Source organism: Schistocerca serialis, chromosome 7 (assembly GCF_023864345.2).
Source record: "Schistocerca serialis cubense isolate TAMUIC-IGC-003099 chromosome 7, iqSchSeri2.2, whole genome shotgun sequence".
NCBI lineage: Eukaryota > Metazoa > Arthropoda > Insecta > Orthoptera > Acrididae > Schistocerca > Schistocerca serialis.
In genome coordinates, this window is record NC_064644.1 from 592088214 (window position 1) to 592115539 (window position 27326).

The following is a 27326-nucleotide window of genomic DNA, read 5'->3' on the forward strand; positions in this document are numbered from 1 at the left end:
AAAGTGCTACTGATGTGCCGCTTTCACAGAATGGATTGGTAGTCAGCGGTTCGTATTGTCAGTTAATCGACAGATTGTTATGATACTTGTAAAGTGTATTTTTTGAACAAACATATCCTTTCAAAAGGCAACAATGCCTACTGACATTAACAAACTGAACGTAGGCTACATTAGAAAGTCGCTGCTGTTTGTTGCAGGATTCTAGTGCGAGTCACTTACGAGATATCGTATTTTGAAAAGTTCCCACACCGTCACTTGTACAGTATCCGTAGTAGCAAACGTTAAAGAACAACACTCCTCCATACCTAGTTATATGGATTATGAATCGTAACGAGACAACTGACCATCACAGACTGTGTTCAAAATGAACACTGGCAGCGGCAATAAGCGCTTCCTGTGTGGTGTGGAACGCCTGCTGCACACGTGCTAGCATTTCAGCGGAGACGTCTGAGCAGGTCGCAGTAAGACGTCGTTGCGTATCATTGGCCGTAGGTGGTATGTCCTCGTAGACAGCGCCTTCCAGCTTTCCCCGGACAAAAGCGTCCACAGGCGTCAAATCCGGGGAACGGGCCAACCGAAGTACAGGTCGTCTGCGTCCAGTCTAACGACTTGGAAACAATTCGTGAAGCCGCACGGCGTAGCCGCGGGGTCTGAGGCGTCTTGCCACTGTTCGCGCGGCTCCCTCCGTCGGAGGTTCGAGTCCCCCCTCGGGCATGGGTGTGTGTGTTGTCCTTACCATAAGTTAGTTTGAGTAGATTAAGCAGTGTGTAAGCCTAGGGACCGATGAACTCAGCAGTTTGGTCCCACAGGAACTCACCACAAATTTCAAATTTTTAAATTTACAGTTGGTGAAGAAATATTGCAGTACTGCGTACACTGTGGGCAGGACAGTCATCATGTTGGTACTACAGGTTTCTCTTAGTCTGCAGAGTAACGTCTTCTAGCATCCGTGGTAGATGGTGTGGTCTATTAGTAGGCTGCAATAGTGCGCATTCTGTGTTCCGCCTATGAAATCGGGCCTGTGAGATGGTGGTTCACTATCCCACACTATACGTTTACACTCCATGTAACGAAGCCAGCAGGGATTGCCAACAGATCAATAGTGCATGTTTCAGTGGTTTACGCGGCCATCCTTTGTATACGTGTCTTAATCACTAAACAAGATACAGGGTACAACTGGAGTATCCACTCTTAATGCCCGTGTACAGAAGTTAACACGTTTCTCGTAGTCGTTTCCATGCAGCTCTTGATGGAGATGTATATATATATATATATATATATATATATATATATATATATATATGATGGGGATGGGACCTATGTCGATGGAGAACGCATAGGACGCTTGCCTGACTCATGCCACTTCCTCGTGCGACTGCGCAGCTGCTAACTTACGGACCAACTGCAATAGCAGCAAGAACATTAATTTCCTCCTCTTCTGTCATCCATCACTTGTTTCCATTTGTTACGTTATGTAGATGTTACACTACCACTTTCAACTAACTGGCTGAAGAAGCTGATAAATAATAGCTGAGATGGTTGAGGTCTATTGGGGTATCTTGCCGCGTATTGTACTAGAACTAACTGCGTTCTTCCTATACTCTACACACATCATGAGCATGTCGGCTTTTTCTGCACTGGTGAATCTCATCGTCGACTCACGACCTGTTATTTGGACTGTCACGCCACTGACGAGCAAGTCGCAATGCACTCAAGAAACACACAAGCACACTGTAAGCAAACATAAGAACATCGTACCTACCAACTGCGCAGGTTTAATGGCACGAACAAGTGTGGTCTGGAAACTTTCCACAATAAGATATCTCGTAAACGACTTGTATTAGAATCCTGCAACAAACACCACTGACATTCTAATTTATCCTACTTTTAGTCGGTTAATGTCAGTAGGCATTGTTCCATTAAAAAAGTATGTGTTTGCACAAAAAATATACTTTTTAAGTAAAAATTATTGTTACAGTCTGTTTATTACCTAACAATACGAGCCACTGACTGCCAATCCACTATGGGAAAATCGCACATCAATAGCACTTTCCATTTCCACAGTACATGCGGTGCAGGTTGTAGGTAGTTTGAAATTTTTGAAAACATAGAGATCTTAAAAGTAGTTAAAATTAAAAATTAAAACAGTCTTGATCGCAATGTTGTTAAATTTTTATTTTTTATTTTTTTATTAGAGTGAGTGACCGGTTTCGATTCTATGAAAGAGTCATCTTCAGGCTCTGTAAAGATATATTGCCAAAGTAGTATAGACCTTACAATAAGCATCAATTAAAGATCCATAAAGAAAATGTGCCTATCCGCCCAATTGTCAATAATATCAGTTGCCCCTCATAAAAATTGAATGAGCTTTTAAAATCTTTTTACGTTTATGAAAAACGTTTTATTGTCAAAAACAGTTACGAACTAGCTCTGACAATCTATGATATAGATATACCGGATGCTGCTAGGTTTGCCTCACTAGATATAAAATATCTATACACTAAAATACCAATAAAAGAAACTATTGATATTATTAAAAATAACTTATTACAACATAAAATTATGGACACAGAAGAAGTAACAGAGTTCATCGATCTACTAGAACACACATAAACTTTTAACTACTTTTCTTTTAACGGTAAAATCTGTTTTCAAAAAGATGACCTATCAATGGGTAATTACCTAGCCGGTACCATAGCAGATATCTTTGTTAATCACGTTGAACTACAATGCTTTGAACAAAACCCGGAAATTACTAATAAAATCATCTACTATGAGCGATATATATATGATACACTTTTACTCTTCAATGGGACCATAGATGAATTAGATACCTTGAAAAATTGTTTAAATAGTATACATCCGAAACTGATCTTTACGGTAGAACATGAAATTCATAAAAGTATACACTTTTTAGATCTGACTACTACAAACAAAGAGAATAAACATCAATTTGCAAATTTACTGAAAACCGACAACAGATGTCGTTATTAACATCACCTCGTGCTATCCATCGAGACAGAAAAAAGCATTCTTCCAGTCAATGATCAATAGACTAAATAAATTACCACTCACCACAGAGGAACTACAGAAAGAGAGACTAATATTGAAGCAGATTGCTAGTGTAAATGATTTCAATCCCAATGACATTGATTTCATGTTTAATAAGATACAGGATGCACATAGTGCACCTGAATCCAGTCATCGAAAATACTCCAAAATGAGTTACACGGGGTATATCTCCGATAAAATAAATAAATTATTTAGAAATACCGAGCTCACAATAGGGTATTCGTTACCAATAACCAGCTTCAAAATAGACTCAGACACAATATTAATCAAAAAACAACACCTAATATCAAAATTCAGGAGTATATAAATTACAATGTAATGACTGTGAAAAACAATACATCGGACAAACTGGCCGGAACTTTGCTATTCGGTTTAAAGAACATGTGGCTGGTACCAGTCGTTATAAATCCTTGTTTGGCCAACATTTAAATGACTGCAACCATTCCGAAGGATTAATTCATACGAAATCCGTTACTTAACGCATTAGGGGAAATTGAAAGCTATGCACATCGTAAAAGTGAACCCCTAGCTCTACTCAATGAACAACTAGACTTCAGGGAAAAACATTTTTATGGCATTTTTGAAGACCTATTATAAAGAACTGCTCTTTCGATTTCGTATTATTACATTCAGTGTAGCCATGTATGGAAGTGAAACGTGGACGATAAATAGCTTAGACAAGAACAGAATAGAAGCTTTCAAAATGTGGTGCTACAGAAGAATGCTGAAGATTAGATGGGTAGATCACATAACTAATGAGGAGGTATTGAATAGAATTGGGGAGAAGAGGAGCTTGTGGCACAACTTGACTAGAAGAAGGGATCGGTTGGTAGGACATGTTCTGAGACATCGAGGGATCACCAATTTAGTACTGGAGGGCAGCGTGGAGGGTAAAAATCGTAGAGGGAGACCAAGAGATGAATACACTAAGCAGATTCAGAAGGATGTAGGATGCAGTAGGTACTGCGAGATGATGAATCTTGCACAGGATTGAGTAGCATGGAGAGCTGCATCAAACCAGTCTCAGGACTGAAGACCACAACAACGTTCATATAAAATTTTACATTAAGCTGACGCTTGTTTTATCATTAGCATTTTACAATTATGTTTTTTTAACTATCTGTATCTCATTTTTATAATGGTTCTTATGTTAAAAACCACAACACAACAGCATATAAACTGTCACTTCACACTTTTCTTATTTTTTATTTTGTTATCCATATTTTTCCATCAAAGGATGCTAGTCGTTGCTTATTTTTGATGTCCGCTTTATACTTTGCCATAGCGGTATCAGGCACCTGGTTCCCGCCAATCATCATACACTTTCATTAGCATCCTGTTGCCAATATTATAACCTATAATATGTCCAACCTGACAAAGAAAATTTCTTGTGAACAGACATTAGAAAAAAATGTAATTTTAAGCTGATTATAAACCTAAAATTTTATCCTTTTATGACGTATAATTTCGTCATAATGACGTATACAATGCTTTATTGACAAAGGCGTCAAATTCCGCCAATTATAACCCTGTTACAGCACCATAGATTATCGTAGTGAGAATAAGACTCTATTTTCATAGCAACCGCCGACATATCTACGAAAATACTGTTTTCGTGGTCGAAATGTCAACCCTTGAGATATCTTTCGCAGTACACAATAATCTGTGATCATCTGATGCCTGCCTCAACGGACTAGGACGCCTTTTCCATGGCAACTATCGATGCACTTTAGTAACATCGTGCGGTTGTTATTACAGAAATGTTGGTGTGGTTCCGCCATAGTTCAGTTATTTTCTATGGCGCTAACATCGGAAGGGAACAAAATTAACCGTATTTCTATGGCATCACATAATCGTAACATACGACGTATCTCCCCCTAGTACAAGCTTTGACAGTACCACTAACGTCCACAGCGGAACAGGACACCATTTCCATGGTAACCCTCGATTATCCACGTAAACGCTGGGGCAACGACAATCTTTGGTGCAGATTTGTAGTTCTGAGCATAGAAGGCAGCATACTCTAAGCCTTCTTTCATATGAACCATTTTAATAGTATAATTTATATTCATTGAGGAATAATGATCAATAATTGACATTACGATCTATTCCAACTGTAGCTGTTCCTTTGTAATTATGTAATAAGTTATCTAATCATGAACGTGTTTTCTGATTGGCTACTTAGGATGTCCTACTCAGAACGGTGGGTGTGAGCAGCCATATTAATACCTGGTCCCTCTATGCACGCCGGCCGGTGTGTCCGAGCAGTTCTAGGCGCTTCAGTCTGGAACCGCGCGACCGCTACGGTCGCAGGTTCGAATCCTGCCTCGGGCATGGATGTTTGTGATGTACTTAGGTTCGTTAGGTTTAAGTAGTTCTACGTTCTAGGGGACTGATGACCTCCGATGTTAAGTCCCATAGTGCTCAGAGCCATTCGAACCATTTTGAGCCCTCTATGCAGTCAGCAGTTACACGAGCGTCGAGGGTCGATGGAACTCATCTAGTAGTGTCCATCCACCGCTCTGTGTATAATTTATTACTATTTATCTTATATATATATATATATATATATATATATATATAATATGCTTATTATAACGTCTATACTACTCTGGCAATATATCTTTACAGAGTCTGAAGATGACTCTTTCATAGAGTCGAAACCAGTCACTCACTCCAATAAAATAAAATATTTTAACAAGATTGCGATCAAGACTTTTTTTAAGACTTTTTTTTAAATTTTAATTTTAACTTCCCACCTAAGTTGCAATTTCAAAATGTCTGGGAGTAAGGTCACACTATCGCCCTTTCTCCTTGATTTTTTTTTCTTCCGAAAAATACCCAAGTGGGCATTCTGCTTTACTGCATAGTGCATTAATGTCGCGTTAGAAAGAACTAAATCGACTGAGAAAAGCAGTTTTAATAATCAAAAAGTAAAAAACTTGTTTACAGAAAAAACTTGTTTACAGAACAAATAACAGGTATTGGGTAAAAAAATTAATTATATAAGTAATTATCATTTTAAAAATCATTATTATTGCCCACGAAATGTAAACAGATTAAAAATATTTTAGGCAGCGTTTTGGCACTGATAGCCATTTTCATTCCTATCAATAGCCGCACACTAATCGTGGGCCCACACTGTAAATGCCTGGACCTGACCCCATTCTCAGTGTAGAAATCCTTTTCAGAAACCCGCAATCCACCCCTTTCCAGCCCTTCTCGTCTGCTTATTAAAAATGTGAGAAAGCTTTTCCCCTTCGAGCATTTCAAATGCCGTCATGCCACAAATTCTTCTCTTGCCATACGCGAGATGATCTTAGATTTCCTTTTCTTGTTTTGACGTAAAAACGCACTGAAACCCTATAGATACTTTCTCGATGACAAACTCATTAAAATTTTCCTCAAAATCGTCGTATATAACGTGTCGTTTCGAACTCGGCAGGCGAAGGAGCGGATTTCAAAGCCCCGCAATACTTCACAGCTTGTATCGGTCTCTCAATGTCACCTGGATCCGAGGGTTTACCGATTCCGTTATCCTTACATATATACGTCATCGATGCACAGAAAAAAATATTTCTATTATTTAATAATAATGCTTGTTAATTTTGTTGGGTAGTTATATTTATTATGAATTAGCTGAGTAGTGAACATTGCCCAGGTGTATATTTATTCCAGTTTACTATCAATCCACCTCCTCCATCCCCTCCCCCTCTGTCCACTCCCTCACCCCCCACTCCCAGTTCATCTGCTCCTGCCTGTCTCTGTCCATCTCCTTCACCCCATTTCTTTGTCCAGCCTGCCAACCCCATACGTCCATCTGCTCCTTTCCCTTCTGTCCCTCTCCTCATCCTCCTCATCTAAGTTCAACTCACCCATCCCACTCTTTGTCTCCTCCTCCACCTTCTCTTTCTCCATCTCCTCCTCCCACACTCTGTCCATCTCCTTCTCCCACCTCTCTCTGCCCATCGCCATACCACTACATCAATCTCCTTCTACCCACCTCCTCCACCTCCCTCTGTTTGTTCCCCTCTCTCCGTCCATCTACTCCACCCACGTCTGTCAATCTGCTCCTTCCCCTCTGTCTGTCTCCACTCAGCCTCTAGTCCATCCCCTCATGTATTCTCTCTTTGTCCATCTCCTTCCCCCAAGTTGTGACCATTCTTCCCCCTCGCTGTCTGTCCATATCGTCATCTTCCTTTCTTCTTCCATGTTATCACACTGTTAAGGGGTTGGTGGTTCTTACTCCAACAGTTTTTATTTTCAGATTGTGACTAATATATGTACCAAGTGTAGCTGAAATCGGTCCAGTGGTTTTCGAGGAGGTGTGGAACATACATACATATATACAATGAAAGTTATTTGCTCTGACTCGATCGTTCGTTCGTTCATGAGCATTAAAATGTTCCCTGCTTTTTATTGTCCTCTGTTATAAACAGTTTGAACTGAAGTTACTATTGCAGACAGCGTATCTCAGTGCACATATTAACATGAAGATAAAACTATTTGGCGTTCATGGTTCAGGAAGTTAAATCAAATCTGTTACTCAAAAACTACTATCAAAATCAAACTGTGCAGAGCCCAAAAGAACTCAAACACTGAAATTACGTAGCAACACTATGAAACATACACTGTTTACTAGCCCATTAAAAATCTGAATTGCAAAGGAAACGCTTAGAATTTTTTCAATGGAGACGTGAGGTAAGAAACGAAAGAATCAACAAAATATGAAAAGAATTTCACCTGAAAAATTACAGCATAATCAGCGGCAATAGCACATCATGAAGATATCGCAGCAGCTAAACTATACTACAGTAAAACTGAAGCATTGGAAGGAAGATTGGAATGATTTTCTCAATTTAAAACGAAAAACTTTATGCTTGAAATGAAAATACTAATCCGTTCATTATAATGGCAATTCTGTATTTTTTTTAAACTCTTATTTCACATGAACATAAACCTCACAGAAAAAAACAGAAACTTTACTGTCTTTACAGAGATCTTACAAGGCAATGTTTTTACGATTATGTAAATTGAAAAGAATTAAACTGAAATGACCTCAGCTGAGGTGGGGTGGTGAAATGTTCTGATGCAAGTATCGCTAACATTACTAGTATGTATCAGCAAAAACCATTACTTTAAAAACGTACCCATGATGCAAATCAATTCTTTCTCTTCCATAAACGCTACGTCTGTAAGTCCTTCCATCAGATTAATGATTCCTAATAACTTTCTTCATCAAAATCTTCTTCCAGTATGCACTATGCTGAAAGTTTAGCTAACTTACTCCATGTCCAACACTCGACTACACTCCGCTCTACAACTAATCCAAAGATACACCGTTTCAGAGATACTACTGTCACTGCCGTAAGTCGACTATTCCACAGATGTCACACGCGACTGCTTCGCTCTCGTAACATGAAATTTCCACTCATTCTGACACTATCTGTTAATAAATGTCCAATCCACCTATATCTGTCCACCTTTCTTAATCCCCACCCCACTGGATAAAATTTTCGTACGTTTTTATGTTGTTTTACAATGTGAAAACTATGAAAATTTCACAAGATACATAAATATACAAAACTATAGGTACTATTATTCCAAGAATATGTCTCAACAGAAAACAGAGCTCCTAACCTATCCCTTTACCTCAAATATCGGTGAAATATGTCCTCATACTACTCATCATAAACTTCATCACACATCATCATCAAAATATAGCAACAATGGCTTCAGCGCACAAATACCCTAATATCTCATAAAACTTTATCAATTTCCCAATACAACGCTTATTCTCTGCTTAGTCTGCACAAATTGGCAGATACGAAAAACTACATCGTTAGCTGCTTACTAAGAAAATCACTTATAGTATGACTTCCATTCTTCACTCAGTATAAAGAAACTTGAGCAATTTTACCACTGTTTACTTACATACTTCATGAAATTGTATACAAACTTTCTCTATAGTTGTTTATCATGTACCAACTTAGCGAAAAAAAATTGATTGTATCCCTAATGAGCTACATAAAATTCCACACATCTGCCAACATAGTATTTACTCAACAAATCGATTTATGTGTGGTATGCGGTGCATTTCTGTGTACATAGTGACTCAAATGCGATTTCACACTCGTGCGCTGTTCTTTTAATTCTGTAGAGTCCGATGTAGAGACAGAAGAATTTCTAACTAAGAGACTTACCTTTACTTGATACTGGTTGAGATTTGACTCAAACTTTTTGTCCTACGTGGAATTTCGGGTCTTGCGCCTCTAACATCATCTATATTTCAGCCTTCACCTTTTGAACCAGTATTACAGAAGGTCTCACACAGAATTTGTTATGCTCACTAACCTGAAACTGGTGTTGAAATCCCTTAGGTGATCGGGCTATGTGTAAACACTATCCCATGTTCTTGTAAAATTATGCTAAAGTCTTTCCTATCATGTTTATCACAGTTCTCTGGTTCATATTTTGATGAATTAGTGTACTTAAATAATTACCTGATCTTAACTGTCGATTTATGTATAATGATAAGCTTTTTACTGTCAACAGAATCGGGTGAGTATATCATTATACAGGAAACATAGGCGGCTGATCTCTTCTTCTTGTGAACTTAACTAATCTTCAAATTTTATAACAACATGCTGATCCAAAATTGTTAGATTAATTTCTGCATCATTATCGTTCACTACTTATTTGTACTGATTAAAGAAATTGACACCTAAAATTATTTGAGTAGAGAGCAACGGCACAGTGAGAAAGTTCATAGCAAAACTATGTCCCTGACAAGTAAATTATAGAAAGGTCTCATGTTTAACTACAACAGTTGATACAGTGATGGCATCTTGTATTTCAATTTTCGTAAGAGGCAACGTCGGGCAAAGTATAGTTTTTGTGCATTATTATATGCTGTCTTACTGATAACTGATATTGCGCCACCTGAGTCCAAAAGTGCGGTAAAACTATTGTCAGCAACGCAAATGTTGATTACAGGTTGTACAATTAGTTTTAGTCCTTGTGCGGCTTCACTGAGTGTGGCTTCAGCTGCCAGACACTGCAGTCATGTATGTGTGAGTTGCGTTTGCGAGTGTGTGGGTGTGTTTGTCGTTAGTTTTTGACAAAGGTTTTATTGGCCGAAAGCTTATTGTCTGACAGTCTTTTTGTTGTGCCTGTCTGCGACTCAGCATCTCTGCTTTATGATGAGTAGCAACTTTCCTTTCCATAATATTGTTTACAAATACTTCATAGTTGTCACGGTTGCACTCACTGTTTCAAGGATATTACGAATGAGAAATTTGGCAGTAGAGCATCGCTCTTGTAGTAAAACTTGAAGACGTGATGTTTCCCACAAGTGAGCCATCTTTATGCTCTGGTACACTGTACGAAATAACGGTTGCTAGCCGACTTCCAATGTAAACATTCCTGAACTACACATATTGTGGAAATCTGACTCAAACCAACACTGAAATTAAACACAGTCTGCCCGAAAAAAAATTACTATTCAATAAATCAAATTAATAACTGTTACAAAAATAACGAAAATATGATTTTTATGCCGTTACTACAACTTAAAAACAGTTCAGATTAAAGATAGTCATAGATCGCAACTAGATTTTGGACGATAACGAGGGAGGGGGAGGGGGATAAAGGATGTAGTAGGCTCGGATGAATTAAAGCAATCCCCCGAATATATCTTTTAGAAACGAAGGAACTATACCCCTTCTACTCTTCACAAATCGTTACCCATCGTTCCGCATCTGAAATGGTTTTCATAATTGAATGTCGACTGGGTGACCAAATTGGGCGATGTTTTGCTATGTAATCAGACAAATTCGAGCAATCTGTTAATGAAATACAACCATCGCCGTTTGAGCTAAATTTTTGTTTATCAGCTCGATTTTTGGGCGACACAGGCAAATCCAAGTGTACCGATATTTTTAAACAGTGATGCTAATTTAATGTCATTTGTTATGATGTTCACACCTCCGCTGCCTTGCGAAATACTGAAATATTGCTACCCCTAAGTTCTGTCAGTTTCCAAATAACTGCTCTAGATTGGTAATTAGACCGTAAATATTTTTGATTTACCATAACGCTAGTGGACGATCCCAAATGATTTTCTTCTTCTTTCTTATAACAAACTTATCCACAATTTGAAACCATCACAACAACACCCAGTACGAAAGCAGTAAGGGAGGACTTACATTAAATTCAACTGCAAGTAAGAACTGAACTAATCAGCAAAACAACAACTGAGTTCAAGTAAGGCCAACAATGTACAGTAGTTGGTCTTTGCTTAAATACGGGTGGGTGACAGCCAATAGTGCTAGCGATAGCTTAAATCTATCAATGGCCTTGTTAACTCGACAGCTCGTATCCCTTTTTCGTCGTATGACTGAAAATCAAAATATCTTTTAATTTCACTATATGGCAGCTAGGTCATGTGTAATTTCATTTAGATGATGGGGGTGACCGGTCCTTACAAGCCAGCCCTTTGGCTCTGTCCTTGACCCATCTCGCAGATATTATTCTCTTCCTCAAATCATTTGCCAGAATTCGGAGTACTGATGGGGTAATTCCTGTGGCTTCAGAGAGTATCTCACAAGTAGCACTTACATCTTCTGCAAGAGCATGGGCCACAAGTTTCACACTTCGTTCATCTGTTGACGTTTTTGCGACCACCACGAAAACGATTAACCCAACGTGAAATTGTACTACGGTCCACTGTAAACTCACCACGAACTTCACCTAACGCACTGTGAATTTCTTTTGGGTTTACGCCGCCGTAAGTTTCGAGCTTGATGTACGACCTCAGGTCCTCAACAGTCACAGTACCCGAAGCCCATGCAAGGTCCATTTACAACTATTGTAAATTTTACGTCATTGTACACAGCGAGAAAACAGAGACACGTGCTTCTTCCTCAAGCTCCCAACTACATCTAACGTAATTTTCATTGTTGTTGCATCTAACAATCCACAGTAATATCGACCGGAGCATTATTTATCAAATTCCCCTCACAGTTGATGGCGGCCTTCGCTGAAGCACTCCTCAACACGAAAATTTGTAGCTAAGTAATCGGTCATTCAACACAATTATGGTAGCAAAACCAAACTTCTTTCGTACGTTCGTAATAATTACGTGAAGTGAGAGCCTACTTTGATCAGAAGCTCTTCGAAGCGCACTGAACGTGACTGTGAGACGATGTCCTGCCTTCTTGGAGTGACTATGCGTAACTGAGGAGATGTCCAGTGATACCTGTACGCTGTTGCCGTAGGATTGCAGCAATGTACGGACTGACAAACTGAAGTTGCCGGCTTTCCCTTGCTTGCCATCGTGCTCACCCCTTCCCCTACATATTCCCTTGAGTACTAACTAATATGAACTTTATCTAATGATGTAAGGTAACAATGATAAACGTTGGAGAGGCAACACTTGTCAATTAATATATTATTACTAGAGGAAAAGATATAACATAATTAAAAATATATGTCCGTTTCTATGATGAAGAAGACTTGGGCGCCTACCACATGCATCCATATCACTAATGTAGACCGAAAATTAATTTCTAAATAAAAGAGAAACTAGTAATAATAAAAATGAGGTCTAGGATTTTGTGGTGCACTAACTCTCACGAACTGCGCAGTCTGAACACAGTCTTGTTCCAGGCACTGTTGGGATCACGCTGAACAGTCAGGGCTACGAGGCAGCCACAAACTCTACAGCGGATGAGGAGGCGGTTGAGAGGAGTCTCCAGTTTCAGGTAATTTCCATGAATAAATTGATCAACGCAGGTACAGAGATGTAATTGCAACACATCGTGTTAGCAAGAGTGCAGCTCACGTTAAAAGACGCAAAAATATTCTGCGGATCTGCTGTTGCTCCACCAACGAATTTAATTCAATGAAGCACTGTCCTGGGGTGGATATCATTCAAGGCTCGTAAATAAATTGTGAAAACAGTACGTACAATACTACAACGAATATTATAAGTGGTTAAAAATACACTAAAGAGCCAAAGAAACTGGTACACCTGCCTAATATGGGATAAGGCCCCCGTGAGCAGGCCGAAGTGCCGCAACACGACGTGACACAGACTCGACTAGTGTCTGAAGCAGTGCTGGAGGGAATTGACACCATGAATCCTACGGGGTTGTCCTTAAATCCGTAAGATTACGAGGGAGTTGTAATTTCCCCCCTGCTTCCTAATTCCAGCTGTTGTCCACAATAAGCAAATTCTTTTATCAAAAATTTGAGAAGAGTGAAGATTACAGCAAACTTCCTAGTTCACTTAGATTTTCGTGTACAGTTGGCTTCAGTTCTTCTTCTCTAGGGGTCTGATTCTTGATCTAAATAAATTTGAAGTTTGTTATTGCTGAATCTTTATGGTCACGATAATTTATTTTGTCGCATTTTAGTGTATCATACAGTCCCTTGAATTTTCACATTAACAAACCGAAATTACATTGTTCGTTCGAAATACAAAATTACGTCCAATCACATGAAAGGCATGCTTACTACTTACCTCACTAAGCCGAAATACAATATTCCAAAGGATTTACAAGTTTTCTTGACAAATTAATTTCTATTAGTTTCCATTATTATGCCATAACAGAATCCAGAAACAAGCATAGTAAACAGTACTAGATTGTGAAATTAATAATAGAAATTCTGAGTGTGCCAAATAATTCGTGATTTCAAATGTTTCTAAAAAAAATAATTTTAACTGTATATTCAAAGCTACTGCTTATCGATTGTAGCATCGAAAATAAAGTAATTCCTTTTCATAAATTTTAGTTTGAAATATAACATATTGTGTATAAAATTGTATGAAAGTTTTTAGAAAAGCAGCTGAGATAATACTGACCTGTCCAAAATTCGAAAAATAATACTGGTATCGACAACTACAGTTAAGAAAAAGTAATGTTGGAGGAGGATGTCCCGTTACAGGATGCATATCTCTTCTGAACAGCGCGTTGCAAGGCATCCCAGATATGCTCAATAATATTCATGTATGGCTAGTTCGGTGTCCAGCGGAAGTGTTTAAACTCGGAAGAGTGTTCCTTGAGCCACTCTGTAGAAATTCTGGACGTGTGGGGTATCAACTTGTTCTGCTGGAATTGCCTACGTCCGTCGGAATGCACAAGAGACATGTATGGAAGCAGGTGATCAAACATGATGCTTACGTACGTGTCACCTGTCAGAGTCGTAGGTAGACGTATGAGGGGTGCGATATCGCTCCAACTGCATACGCCCCACACCATTACAGAGCTTCCACCAGCTTCAACAGTCCCTTGCTGACATACAGGGTCCATGGATTCATGAGATTGTCTCCATGCCCGTACACGTCCATCCGCTCGATACAATTTGAAGCGGCATTCGTCCGACCAGGTAATATGTTTCCAGTCATCAACAATCTAATGTCGGTCTTAATGGGCTCAGGCGGGGCGTAGAGCTTTGTGCCGTGCAGTCATCAAGGGTACAAGAGTGGGCCTTCGGCTCCGAAAGCCCATATCGATGATGTTTTGTTGAATGGTTCGCACACTGACACTTGCCCGAATGGTTCACACACTAACACTTGCTAAAGGCCCAGCACTGAAATCTGCAGCAATTTGCGGGAAGGTTGCACTTCTGTCACGTTGGACGGTTCTCTTCAGTCATCGTTGGTCCCGTTCTTGCAGGATCTTTTTCCGGCTGCAGCGATGTCGGAGATTTGATCTTTTACCGGATTCCTCATATTCACGGTACTCTCGTGAAATGCTCGTACGGGAAAATCCCCACTTCATCGCTACCTAGGAGATGCTGTGTCCCGTCGCTCGTGCGCCGATTATAACACCACGTTCAAACTCACTTATAGCTTGATAACATGTCATTGTAGCAGCAGTAACCGATCTAATGACTGCGTCAGACACTTATTGCCTGTTTAGATACTCTGCATTTGTATGCGCATGGCTACACCAGTTTCTTTGGAGCTTCAGTGTAGATCAGACATAAGCACATTTCATCTTTTTTCATCAATTGCGTGACAGAATTTGCAAGAAGGCTAAGTTATGTTACAGAAAATGAATTACTTCGGTGTTATTACGAATTAATTTTTAATGACATGTATAGAGGACTCAATACAACACATGAGAAAATAATATTTCTATCGTGTTCGCCCTTGTATATGCTTTTAAAGGCCTTCAGTAACTAACAGAACATTTGCTTTAATGGTCCTGTAACGCTTATAACATTACCTTCAATTGTAATTCAAATGAGACCAGGTGATTAGATAAATAATTAACTTTTGTTACTTGCTTTACTACTCCTACATCTGAAGGGAGTAATCAACTCGAGTAACTAGTTATGAAGGTAACTAATGTTCAGGTTCTGCGAAATTAAATTATTTCGTGACATGAAAGATTCTTATTAGCTGAACTGAGTTAAAATTGAAAATACAGATTCCTTTCAGTGTCTGCTCTGGATTAGACTCTTTCCTGTATTTCGCTGAAAATTCAATAGTCCGTGCCGAGAATTAGCGATCTCGTTGTGTAAAAGCAGCTGAAGATCTACGCCGGTCTTCTGTAAATTGCTAGCAATATTTATGGCATTGTGTAGAAGTTTCGAGAACTGATCCAGTTATCATTTGTTTCGACGATGCATAGTAGTACAGCATATTACTTCAAGACTGTAATGCAGACTCGTCAGCAAAAATCACGAACAAAATGTCCGACGGTCCTACAGAAGCCTTTCACAGAAGTTCACTCTTCGAAATGCACCGTTTATGAAATGAAACTTATTTAAATTCCTTTTCAACACTGTATTATATCGTTGAGGAAAATTAGTCTCTCTTCTCTTCAGTACCTTTAACATGTTCATCGAAATAGCAAAGTAAAATAAAAATTCCTTTAATGGCGGACAACAATGAGTTACAATTCTGTTCAAGATTTGTACAAATCTGTTCTCGATCGCATATTGTAACACAGTGTATCATCTATCTCTGCTTTTTGCTTTAGATTTAGCTCTGACTTAGAACACGACAAGTAGTGCCATCACGGCTGAGATACGTACTGATATTGTCTTAATGATATATTTGTGGAAAAATGCAAATATCTGGTTCAATAACGTATCTGTGTCTTCACTCAACGAAGTTTTGTCCCAATGGAGATCTCGGCTTCCTGTTACTTGATTTCACTGCTTCTCGCCGGCAAGGAATCTCTTGGCTCACTGAGAAGAATCTCAAGAGGCGGTAGCTACTCGTAGTCTAGCCTAGGGGAATTTGTTTTTTTAAAGACACCACATGAGCAGTACAACTTGCACAGGCTGTCGAGACATGATAGCCTCTCTAGCGTACCAGTAAAAACAGAAAATATTCATGCCGGCTACCGGATCGTGGCTATTGTGGACGACTCTTACTAGGAAGGAGGGCACGGAGCCTGTAGATGCAGCTAGCGCCTTATGGAGACATGGGGATACAAAGGAGGTCCCAGTGGCTGTCCTATCAATTAGGTCTATACTCAGCTCAATGTCCCTCCGGAAAATCTTTAAAATGATTTTAAACTATTTCAGAACTATAGAACTGATGAAATAACATTTTCCCAGAGACACGTGAGTCTCAACTTTATCTTTGATAAGGACAGAAGTTGAAGTAATGAATTGAAACCTGTGCCTTAGCCTGGACTTGAACCCAGGCCTCCTGCTTACTAGGCAAATGAGCTAATCACTGCTTCACTGCAGTACTGTGGCTGCCCCATCTGCACACAGCACTCTAGTCCATTGTCTTCCCTAACAGAAACTTCAGTTCACACTTTCAGCCCGCTTTCCCCTTCTCAGATTGTCATTATTGCCAAGGCTCTACGAAATTGGGACTGTGTTAGGGTGAGCACTGAACTTAGGTAGTCCACGCAGCTGTAACAGCCACAGTACCAAGGTGCTGTAATTGTTAGCACATGTGTCTAGGAAGATGGCGACCTGGGTTCAAGTCAAGTCCAGGCCATGGCACAAATTTTAATTTGTTGCTGCAGCTTCTATCCTTACTTCAAAACTATTTCTTAGTAATGAAATCCAGGAAGTACTTCGTTTCCCTTGGAGCAAAAAAAGCATGCTACACAGTCGTTGCGGAAATGATGGTAATTGCGTACATCATTCTGTTTCGAACTCGATTGGATCTACGGGGTTAAAAAGAATGGGAAGTGGAGACCAACATCATGTCAAAGTAAACTTTAGCTCGATTTATTGAGGAAACAGATGTACCTGTTCAATGAGGTGTCAAAGAGTTTCAGGCGTTCGTCTCAATAATACCGAAAACGTGCCTTTAACAAAGGCACAGATACTACTTCCCCTCATTCGTAGGGCCTGTACCGTTGAGCTGCTGCCCATTATCCAAGGGATGCAACTGTAGGCAACAGTTGGAGAATAACCTCTTATTTTATGCACTAAAGAAATGCCTAAACACTGTATGTGTCTTAGTTACGTAATCTGTGGTCTTTGTTAAGTTACTGTTGAAACATTTAGTGGTCAAATATAATATAGCAGTTTCAGGTAGTAGGTAAGTAAGGCAGTAAGGTAGTGAAAGCGACTTTTTTTTGTGATCATTACTTCAAACTGTACTCCAACACATCGTCGGAAATTGTCTGTGTTGTAAGAAAGACGGCTTGGAAGAAGTTACTTGGGTTTGTTAATAAGGGGTTGGACCCCCATTTTTCCCTAATACAGTTGCGATTCTTCTTCGGATACAGGCATATAATGACTGTATAATCTTCAGCGGAATGTTATGCTACTCTTCGATCAGGACCTCTTCTAACTCCTGTAGTGAAGAGGGAGGTGGAAATCTGCTCCGGAGTCTGCGCTCCAATACCACCCACAAGGGTTCGATAATATTGAAATCCGGGGACTGTGCTGGCCAGGGAAGACACTGCAGTTCAGTTGCATGCTCTTCATACCACAGTTGTACTGCCCTGGGTGTGTGAATGGGTGCATTATCGTCCTGAAATATGGCATCATTGTTTGGGAACAACACTTGAATCATGGGGTGCACCAGGTCATCAAAAATGTTCACATAAACGTTGGCCGTAACACGGCCTTTGAGAGTAGTGATGGGACCAGCAGAATACCATGATATGGCTGCCCGCACCATCTCATTTCCCTCTCCATGCTTATCCGTTGGAATCAAGCAATCTGGATTGTAGGCATCTTTTGGCGTTCTCCAGACGTAAGCCCGGCCCGATGCTGGAAATAACTAAAACGTTGACTCGTCGGACCACATAACGTGCATCCACTGATCAGCAGTTCAGGGTTTTTGCTCCTGACACCATGTTTTACGCTTCTTTGCGTTGGTTGTCGTCATTAATGGTTTCCGTATAACAACTCGTCCACGAATATTCGATTTATGATGTTCTCGGCGGACAGTGTCGATAGATACGGGGTCTCGAAGATGACTATTGAGCTCTGCAGTCACTGTTGCCGCCGTAGTTTTGTGTTGTTTTGACACAAGTCATGTTAGCGTATGACGATCTCTGTCATTTAGTTTTGATTTGCGCCCACTATTACGTTTACACGATGATGTCTTTCCATGTTCTGTGTAGGCTGTCATAGATGTTGAAACGGTTGCTCTTGACACATTCAATAAATTGGCTGTCTTGGTTACTGACGCTCCAGCTAATCGGGACCCCACAATGTGCCCTCTCTGGAACTCTGTTCGGCCTTTCATGGCACGCCGACCTCGGCCTGTGAATGCAAGTATGAAGTATGCGATACTCGTCCATCGCAACACGTGCCTTACCTGCGTTGTTGACCGTCAAACACAGTCATCCCATTACTACCACTGTTCACATTATTTTGCCTATCGCCTGTAAGTGCATTATGATATCATACTTAGATGCTCGAATAATGCCTTGGAAAAGTCATACAGGGTGTTTCAAAAATGACCGGTATATTTGAAACGGCAATAAAAACTAAACGAGCAGCGATAGAAATACACCGTTTGTTGCAATATGCTTGGGACAACAGTACATTTTCAGGCGGACAAACTTTCGAAATTACAGTAGTTACAATTTTCAACAACAGATGGCGCTGCAAGTGATGTGAAAGATATAGAAGACAACACAGTCTGTGGGTGCGCCATTCTGTACGTCGTCTTTCTGCTGTAAGCGTGTGCTGTTCACAACGTGCAAGTGTGCTGTAGACAACATGGTTTATTCCTTAGAACAGAGGATTTTTCAGGTGTTGGAATTTCACCGCCTAGAACACAGTGTTGTTGCAACAAGACGAAGTTTTCAACGGAGGTTTAATGTAACCAAAGGACCGAAAAGCGATGCAATAAAGGATCTGTTTGAAAAATTTCAACGGACTGGGAACGTGACGGATGAACGTGCTGGAAAGGTAGGGCGACCGCGTACGGCAACCACAGAGGGCAACGCGCAGCTAGTGCAGCAGGTGATCCAACAGCGGCCTCGGGTTTCCGTTCGCCGTGTTGCAGCTGCGGTCCAAATGACGCCAACGTCCACGTATCGTCTCATGCGCCAGAGTTTACACCTCTATCCATATAAAATTCAAACACGGCAACCCCTCAGCGCCGCTACCATTGCTGCACGAGAGACATTCGCTAACGATATAGTGCACAGGATTGATGACGGCGATATGCATGTGGGCAGCATTTGGTTTACTGACGAAGCTTATTTTTACCTAGACGGCTTCGTCAATAAACAGAACTGGGGCATATGGGGAACCGAAAAGCCCCATGTTGCAGTCCCATCGTCCCTGCATCCTCAAAAAGTACTGGTCTGGGCCGCCATTTCTTCCAAAGGAATCATTGGCCCATTTTTCAGATCCGAAACGATTACTGCATCACGCTATCTGGACATTCTTCGTGAATTTGTGGCGGTACAAACTGCCTTAGACGACATTGCGAACAACTCGTGGTTTATGCAAGATGGTGCCCGGCCACATCGCACAGCCGACGTCTTTAATTTCCTGAATGAATATTTCGATGATCGTGTGATTGCTTTGGGCTATCCGAAACATACAGGAGGCGGCGTGGATTGGCCTCCCTATTCGCCAGACATGAACCCTTGTGACTTCTTTCTGTGAAACACCAGGTGTACCGCCAGAATCCAGAAACAATTGAACAGCTGAAGCAGTACATCTCATCTGCATGTGAAGCCATTTCGCCAGACACGTTGTCAAAGGTTTCGGGTAATTTCATTCAGAGACTACGCCATATTATTGCTACGCATGGTGGATATGTGGAAAATATCGTACTATAGAGTTTCCCAGACCGCAGCGCCATCTGTTGTTGAAAATTGTAACTACTGTAATTTCGAAAGTTTGTCTGCCTGAAAATGTACTGTTGTCCCAAGCATATTGCAACAAACGGTGTATTTCTATCGCTGCTCGTTTAGTTTTTATTGCCGTTTCAAATATACCGGTCATTTTTGAAACACCCTGTATAAACTGTATCGTTGGAAGAAGTTTATTTCTTCCTCAAAACGTGGCATAGTTTAAGAGTTGTAAAGGGCTCTTAACTATTTCGCACCTCAAGCCCGTATCTAATCAGGGAAATGAGCTAATACGGACAAAAATATTGATACTTTGTAAGAACGTGGCTTATAGTTATTACTGCCATTTGCTGACATAAATCTGGTTACATTAAGTACTCGTTTCCTCAGATCACAAAAGTTTTAGTCGTCGTTACCTTATACACAACAATGCATAGCGCCGACTATGATGTGTGAGGGAATAACTCTTCCAATACGAGGTTTCGGTATCAGCACTGACGCTACGATGAAACATAAATTATCGTAATACATCTGTGAAAGACAGTCCAGCACTGCGCAGAGTGTGTTGCGTTCCTGTATCTGCTATGTGATTCACGATTCAGTGTGCTGGGTGTGTTTCAGAATGTATCTTCTGGCGTTATGTTCGGAGATTAGACATTCCGAGTCAGGATGTTTGAGTCACTTTGTGAGAATTAGTTCCGAAGACCACACCTCACCTAAAGATGTTTGTTTACAACTTAATCTGTTGTGACCTAGAAGTCAGATGTTTAGGTTATTTGTTAACGTTTAGAATATTCAGCTTTGGAGGCAGAAAATGGTCAAGAATGTTTCTAAAATTTATAGACACTGCTCAAAAGGAAAATGGTTCCAAATGTGACACTAGTATTGCTACGTCGATATCAGTTTCTTGTCAAGTACCCAATGAGCACTAACAGAGTCCTCTCCCGCCAACGGCAGCTCGGCCTGTACGCGCACCCCATCTTCAGCCGGGACGGCGACTACCCGGCTGTGGTGCGCCAGCGGGTGGACGCCAACAGCCGAGCCGAGGGGAGGCCCCGCTCACGGCTGCCAACGTTCACACAGGACCAAGTCGACTACATTAAAGGTAAGAGATTTCTTAGCTGTATCTTTTGAGATTATGACCTGTTACAGGACTGAAGTGTGCCACGTCCAATAGATACTTCATCATTCAAAGATTTTTAAAAACGCTCACAAATATTCTATCTCAAGTATCCTTCCTTTACACATGAAACGAGCTATCACTACACCGATTATTAACACATTTGGACGTTTCCTGAACCTGGACTGATATTTTAGAAACACACGTGAACGTGTTCAGAAGCTTTTTAGGTGAACCTGTGTTACTATATTTGCACCTGTTAGACCACCACAAATCAAAATCAGTCTTGACAAAGAGCTTTAACCAAATGCTCACTGTCTCTTAACAGTTTTGTCCTAAATCATAACTACATACTGAATTAATTCTCCGAGTCGATTTCGTGAAAAATGCTTGTGTGAAAGAGTTATGTAGGTTGCCCAAAAACATTTAACAGGTTTCACCCTTTCATATTTACTTGCATCCTGTGACTGGTGAAAACGCTACAGAAAACGCTACAGAAAACACCAGTTTCTATGATGGCAACGATCTGCCGAGAGTGTGAAGATCAAACTCGTCGCCAACTCGGTCGGCGAAAACACAGTTGATGGCGAAATTATGGCTGTAAGTAAACAGCTTAAATCAATACCGAGAAAAATAGAAGCAACAATGTACAAATCGGTAGATAAATCAACAATTCTAGCTAACGCGAATTCGTTTTCTTATTCCATTACTAAAGTGTCCTCGCAGATACGCATGGTTGAAAACCTTACCAACCGGAACAGAGGCTACCAATTATCACACATGGAATCGCACCTATTCTACCATTTGCGTTTAGCAAAGATGACAGAGTACGCAGAGGATTACGTTGAGCAACAGCCCGTATGAAAACAGAGATTAGAATTTCAACCATCGAGGGCGCCGTCAGCTAACCGTGTGTAGACCATCTACACCATTTCATAAAAATATCTGGACGTCGATTAGTCGACATTCACGCCGGGTGTGTTCACCCTCGGCTTTTATTGGGGCTTGATTTCTGCTGCGGATATTTTCAGTGAGATGTGTGACTGGTAGTGAATGTTGTGGTAATGATATTGGACGCTGGGATATGGAAAGAGATCGATGTTATGACTTAAGTCACAGGTGTTCCACTGAGATCATATTGCGACTTCGGGCAGTCCATTCCATTTCAGGAATGTAACTGTCACCAAACCATTGCCTCGTACATGCTATTTTACGACACGGTGCACTGCCAGCTGATGCAATCATCCTCTCCAAACTGTTCCTCTACTGTATGTAGTACACAGAGCTGTAAAACGTGTACGTATCCTTCTGCATTTAATGTTTTCTTAAGCATAACAAGGGGACTGTACCAACGCCGTAACACCAACTCTTCTGTCTTTCACTCTTGGCTCTACACCTGATGGCAGATAATGTTCTCCAGGAATTCGCTTGACCCAAACCCTTTCATCTCACCGACATAAGATCCAGCGTGATTTATCACACTAAAACACTCGTTTCCAATCATCTACTAAACTGTGGCTACTGAGATGTGCGGCATATGAGGAGGTTGCAAACAATCTTGTAAGTAGGCCGTTCACACCTAATACCGTTTTATATACCGTAAAGGAACCCTAAAAAAAATTAAAATATGCTGAGGTGTTGAGACGCTGGTAAAATTGGTGGAAAGTTCAATTTGCCACGTTAGCTGTTTTATTGTAGTCGCTCAGGGACTGATACAACCGGCTTGATACCATACACGTTCACCCTCAAGAGTTTTACTGCGTAAAAAAAATTATACAAACCTTTATAACAAACTTACTAGATATTTACTCAGTCCAGGATTTTTAATATCAAGATTAAAAACATGGCACGCGAATTATTAAAGAAAGGCATGAGCTCCTGTCATAAAATTACTTGTAAGGTCTGATGTACAATTTTATCTAAATGGCTTAACGTCTGAACTGAGGTGCCACGAAGAGCACTACCGACACGCGCACCAACAGAAGTCAAACTTAATAACGTCAACTGTCACTGATAATTTATAGTTCACGTTCAGAGAGCACCCTAAATTGAGAGCACCCTAAATTGAAAGTGTTATAAAAGTAACGGTGATGAACGTCCAACAGGGAATACAAGTAGACCCAAATGAAACAATAATCTTTACAATAGTGTCGGACTCACATGTGGTAACGTGGAACCGTACAGACTATTGAGCATCTGTACATTGAGCGTACCACTCCCATCTTTACAACATCGGAAATTGTAGGTGTGTTGCTAAAATGAAAGTCTAGGTGAGGCGAAATTTCTCACTGTCCTAAATACTACGAAGGAAACATGACTTAAAGACGGTACCTACCACATATTAAGAATTCTGATCTTAGTGAGTCAGTAGCACCATTGTTATAAAGTTTTGTACGAAAGTTTTTGTACGCGGAAATGCCCCTGGGGATGTAAGTGTATTGTGCGCAACTATTGTACCAGTCTCTGAGCGAGAACAATAAAACAGCTAATGCAGCATATTCGACTATCTATCAATTTTACCAACATTTCAACACCTCAGTATGTTTTAACTTGTTTGAGTGTTCCTTTCTGTACTTATAATAGTGAGGTGATGCTCGGCCATTATACCTCATCTGTTTTAAGTCCCGAATCCTAGCCACTGTCCTAGCCGGGCTGCTGGCAGAACTTCGGAAGTCACGAGTTATTCCTCCCGCAGATTTCACGCGATGTTTTCACAACCGACCTCTGCAATGCTGGACGGTCCCTGTCCCTCAGTACTTGAGTATGATCGTTCCTTTGCGTTTTCACTTCACGAGCACACCGTCAACAACCGCATTTGGCAACTTTAGAAGCGGTGAAATGTCGCGATGGGCTTCTTATGCAGCTGACACTCAACGACTAGTCGACGTCCGAAGTCACTGAGCTGTCTTGATCGACCTATTCTGCTGCTACTCTTTGTCTGCTGACAACACAGTGCTTCCCACCTCATTGTTATACCGGTGGATTCGCCTCACATCCCATATAGTGGTCAATTCCTCGTAAAATAGGGGGATCTGGCTAATCTGGATGAGAGTATTGTAGGGGACCAGTCCCAGACTACTACAGTTGTCAGGAGACAACCAGGAGAGATACGGTGGCGAAGTCATTATTCTAGAGAGCGCCAAGAAAACATTGCCACTAATACATGTATTACGTAGAATCGAACCACAGCCAGACCTGCACAGTAGCGCACTATCAGCAGCGGAATGCCGGCGTCTGATCCATTCGCAGTACCATCAGCACAGAAAATCGTCAGGTGGCAGCTGTCTCGTCAGGGGACTGCCGTTGGCGCTTGGAACTGGCGGCATTCAGCTCTGCGTAGCGATCTCCGAAGTGCTCTCTTGAACGTTGAAGATTTGAACGTGCAGGTCAAGCCTCCAGCAGGCCTGCAGGGTGATGACTGCCTCTACGTTCCGTCAGAGTCGTCTCGGAAGTACGAAGCACAGCTGGCAGCTGTAGCATCCTTGCAGTGGTTCCATAGACGGTCGAAGAGAGCTAGGCGTGCTGAAGATCGATCTCCCCCCAACGCTGGATACCTGCAGCTGACACAAGGAGCAGTCAGCAATCAGCACTCGTGAATCAGTAACCAGACATTTATTAAGAAGTGTGGTGTATTTATGTTGGAGCTTCTCGTGCGCTCTGCGGCGGTAGGGATGGCTGTGATATCACGTGCCCTCTTTTTCCCTCTCTGTCACCTATCCTACTGACTTCAGACTTTCGGAACTTTACATTTCAGAGGCTCTTTTTTACTGGCTCGACACCTGAACACTGGAAGTTGCCTTTTACATTGCCTTTGTTACGAAACTTTGCTTTCTCATTGTTATGATAGCCTCTCTTGGCTTTCATCATGTCATTATACTTCGCCTGCAAACTAGGGTGCCCGGTCGTTCCCTCGTGCTGTGATAGCTTCCGTGTTTGCCGCAACTCACTCGGCATTTCCCCCTAGCTGGCAGTCTACTAGTGATCGACACAGGCGGTTCACCTTACTGGAGCTGCCAAGATAGAACTTGGACGTATTTTTAGTGTCCGCCAGGGATATTATTCAGGGGCGTGACGGTATATACAGATAGCAGGTGAAGTCGCGCGTGATTGGCTCATAGCTGTAACGTCGTGTTTCGTCTGCAGTAGTTTCTGGTGTTGGAACATTGTTTCGAAGACCTGTGAAAACGCTTGCTGGGTATTTGAGTCCTTTAAGTGAGTGTGCTTTGGTCAGACAGCATATTTAATGCGTTCTGTGCTGTGAGCATTAATCTGAACTTTGGTCCGGTTATGACAATTTCTTTAAAGTTCACGTAAGAAGATACTCGTCACCAGTTACACACTTTCGAAATTAGAACACTATCATTTGTACGGAATGTATTTGATTATAACAGAAACAAGGAATATGAATATCAGACACAATGCCAGCTTTGCCTCCTCACGCTACTCATAGTGATTCTCATACTTTCGGATGATTATTTTGGTTTGTACCTGTAAAAATCATTCGCTCCACCAAATATTGCAGTGTACTGATTTTTTGAAGAGCAACATGTCTTTCAAGTTTCTTTCATATGACAATCAGGATTTATGTAGTCTGTTTCTGCCAGTCCTAGCTGGTAACGTAAATTTTTAATCTCATATTTATTACAGAATACCAGAGTTTGTTTTCGATTCGGAATTACGGCTGAATGTTGGAGGGGATGATATGTCAGCATATTTCTTTCGTATTTGTAGTTGGTTGCTATAGCGTGGTTCACTATAAGTAAGTGGCCACACGGAGTTGCTTCGTGAGCAAATGGCCTTGGGAAAGTTTTATAGTGTCGTGACATACCAAACGAACAGATGTATCAATAATATTCACTGTGATATATACAGAGTTTTCTTGTTATATTTGTTCTTCGATTTCATTATTGCAGTTAGTGCAGGGAATTGTGTCTCAAACAAGCAGCAAATCAGAAATATTTAGGTATCTAAATAACTTTTATATTCACTTTATGAACTCCATGTACTGTAATTCTAGCCGGCCGCTGTGGCCAACCGGTTCTAGGCGCTTTAGTCCGCAACCGCGTGACTGCTACGGTTGCAGGTTCGAATCCTGCATCGGGCATGGATATGTGTCATGTCCTTAGGTTAGTTAGGATTAAGTCCACTACTGGCAATTAAAATTGCTACACCATGAAGATTACGTGCTACAGACGCGAAATTTAACCGTCAGGAAGAAGATGTTGTGATATGCAAATGATTAGCTTTTCAGAGCATTCACACAAGGCTGGCGCCGGTGGCAACACCTACAACGTGCTGACATGAGGAAAGTTTCCAACCGATTTCTTATACACAAACAGCAGTTGACCGGCGTTGCCTGGTGAAACGTTGCTGTGATGCCTCGCGTAAAGAGGAGAAATGCCTACCATCACGTTTCCGACTTTGATAATGGCCGGATGACAGGCATCTTATCCACATGGCTGTAACGGATCGTGCAGGCACGTCTCGATCCCTGAGTCAACAGATGGGGACGTTTGCAAGACAACAACCATCTGCACGAACAGTTCGACATCGTTTGCAGTAGCATGGACTATCAGCTCGGAGACCATGGCTGCGGTTACCCTTGACGCTGCATCACAGACAGGAGCGCCTGCGATGGTGTACTCAGCGACGAGCCTGGTTGCACGACTGGCAAAACGTCCTTTTTTCGGATGAATGCAGGTTCTGTTTACAGCATCATGATGGTCGCATCCGTGTTTGGCGACATCGCGGTGAACGCACATTGGAAGCGTGTATTCGTCATCGTCATACTGGCGTATCACCCGGTGTGATGGTATGGGGTGCCATTGGTTACACGTCTTGGTCGCCTCTTATTCCCATTGACGGCACTTTGAACTGTG

General features: G+C 41.1%; 1 protein-coding gene across 1 annotated transcript in view; it reads left to right on the forward strand.

Moving 5' to 3' along the window:
- LOC126413269 (myrosinase 1-like) overlaps positions 1 to 27326 on the forward strand; it is a 328262-nt gene that overhangs the window by 68589 nt on the left and 232347 nt on the right. The window contains exons 6-7 of the mRNA XM_050083171.1: positions 12742 to 12836; positions 21285 to 21432. Of these exons, the coding sequence (XP_049939128.1) occupies positions 12742 to 12836; positions 21285 to 21432 (243 nt within the window). The remainder of the gene's footprint in view (positions 1 to 12741; positions 12837 to 21284; positions 21433 to 27326) is intronic.